This window comes from Cyprinodon variegatus, unplaced genomic scaffold (genome assembly GCF_000732505.1).
Source record: "Cyprinodon variegatus isolate N-32 unplaced genomic scaffold, C_variegatus-1.0 Scaffold750, whole genome shotgun sequence".
NCBI classification, from domain to species: domain Eukaryota; kingdom Metazoa; phylum Chordata; class Actinopteri; order Cyprinodontiformes; family Cyprinodontidae; genus Cyprinodon; species Cyprinodon variegatus.
The window spans coordinates 100737-102817 of record NW_015151203.1 but is presented as its reverse complement, the minus strand read 5'-3'; the positions used below and the strand labels follow the sequence as shown (position 1 = coordinate 102817).

Sequence of the window (2081 nt, the reverse complement as noted above, 5' to 3'; positions counted from 1 at the left end):
CTTGAATAAAGGCGCTATATAAGCACATGCCATTTACCGTTTACTTTTGGGACAATATGGTCTCATAAAGAGTAGATTTATATACATGTTTAAGCCAGAATGTTTTGACATTTAAATATGATTTCGATAAGACTTCAAGGTTCCAGTTTTAAAGATCTGGTAAAATAAATGAAACAGCTTGAATTGTATAAAACCCTTTTGTGTCTAATCTTAACTTAAACATGCTTTATATTTTACAAACTAAAATGGGTCAATTAAAGTGAAATAAAACTGCTTCATTTGAACATTTCACAAGAAATCCATGCGAAACAAACAGATGGAATTGACTAAGAAAGCCTTGACTTGTTTTGGGGTCCCAGATAACAAACCTGTCTGCGGGCTGTCAGGGAAAGGAGGGAGGTGGGGGGCCGTTTCAGGCGGCGGTGAAGACAGAGAGGAGGTGGACCGGGCTTTGGAAGGGACCAGTGCAGAGAAAGAGCGGGCCAGGAAACCATCCGAGGAGCGGCCATCGCTGTGGAAGCTATGGGGCCTACGCAGGGCTAAGATCCACAGGAAATGGCAGCAGGATGTTTGAGAAGGTTGGGATGAAAAAGATAGAAATAAGTGAAGCTATGGAGCTCAAAGCGTTAGCTGAAAACTCAAACACAAGAAGGAGGAAATAAAGCAAACATTCCAACCTGCAGATAAGCTTGCCTGTTATTATTCCAACAGGAAAACCTATGATGGTTTTTCTTAATCAGAAATAGGGTCGGGCAGTTAATTGCATTTGCAATATAGTTGGAATTTAGAGAAATTTTCTTATCGCAGAAGCATTCAGCTTAGTCACAATACATTTAACAAGAGGAAGACACTAAATTTCTCCCTCCAGGCCTTTAGGTGGCGGTAAAGGGCTTAAAGTTGGCATGTTGTCGCAAAGAAGGGAACAGAGCGTTGCAGCTAGCAGTAGATCTATGCATTATAGGAGAGTCGGCCTGAAAAGGGGAAAAAAAAAAAAAAATCGCACATCCTATGCCCGGCTTTACTCTTCATTAAAGATCAAATATTTATCTTGCACAACTTAAACAAATATGAATATATTTAGAAATATTTTAATTTTATAAGGTAATTTCTATTTGTTTTTATTTATTTCTTAATCCAGGTCAGTGGGAGGGTGCGATGGTGCCCTAGCGCCCTCTATTGGTCAGCCACCACTGGCATTTAAGGTACACTATGCAACCGGTGTTGATTTTTCAGCGAGGCTCCCCCCAGAGGCCAAAAGTAAAAGTGCACTGTCGTAAATATGGAGCCTGGCAGCTTTCTTTTAGCTCTCGCCATTCTGAAAAAGCTTGCCCGATGTTCACCCGTGTACGACTCCTCTCTCTGTCCGGAGCCCTTTTCCTATTTCTTGCCTGCTCCGACATGAGCTTTCGCTGTTTTCTCGCTGGTTCCGCCATGATAACTGCACAAATATCGCCACTGCGCTAGCAACGAGCATGCCTTTCACTGGAGGTGTGTAGCAGTTCTCGCCATAAAGCAAGACTGACTCTCGCGATGCACGAGACTTCTGAGCCTGTGGGTGCGGGTCGAGGGCTCCTGCAATTGCAAGTACGGTATTTCCCCTACAGACCACCAGGGCGGCCGAGAATAACTTTGTTTGACCTGAAACGACTCATTTAATCATCCAAAACGTTATGGAACACATTAATTAACTGAAAAATGTTGCATAGTATGCCTTTAACTAAAGCGGTCAATGTAAAATCCTAATATTGGTAGAAAGTCAAACGTGAGGGTATTGCTAAGGATCTGTTACCTTATTAGGACAGTGTAAGGCCAACTTCCTGTGAATATGCTACTATTTGGGGGCATACAGGTTTAGGATTAAGGTACAAACTGAGTTTTAGTTTAGTGTTAGTTATATTGTTTCTATATTGGAAATACCATATTTTCCAAAGCGCACCTCACTGTAAGCCACACCCACAAATTATTTTTTGTGGGTGTGGCTTAAAACTGGAAATGTACATATATAAGGGCTACCAGTGTTGCCAACTCAGCGACTTTGTCGCTATATTTAGCGACTTTTCAGACCCATCCAGCGACTCTTT

General features: G+C 41.9%; 1 protein-coding gene across 1 annotated transcript in view; it reads right to left on the bottom strand.

The window, feature by feature from the left end:
• Positions 1 to 2081, bottom strand: part of LOC107098133 (EH domain-binding protein 1-like) — a 19525-nt gene that overhangs the window by 5293 nt on the left and 12151 nt on the right. The window contains exon 7 of the mRNA XM_015395618.1: positions 369 to 539. Within this exon, the coding sequence (XP_015251104.1) occupies positions 369 to 539 (171 nt within the window). The remainder of the gene's footprint in view (positions 1 to 368; positions 540 to 2081) is intronic.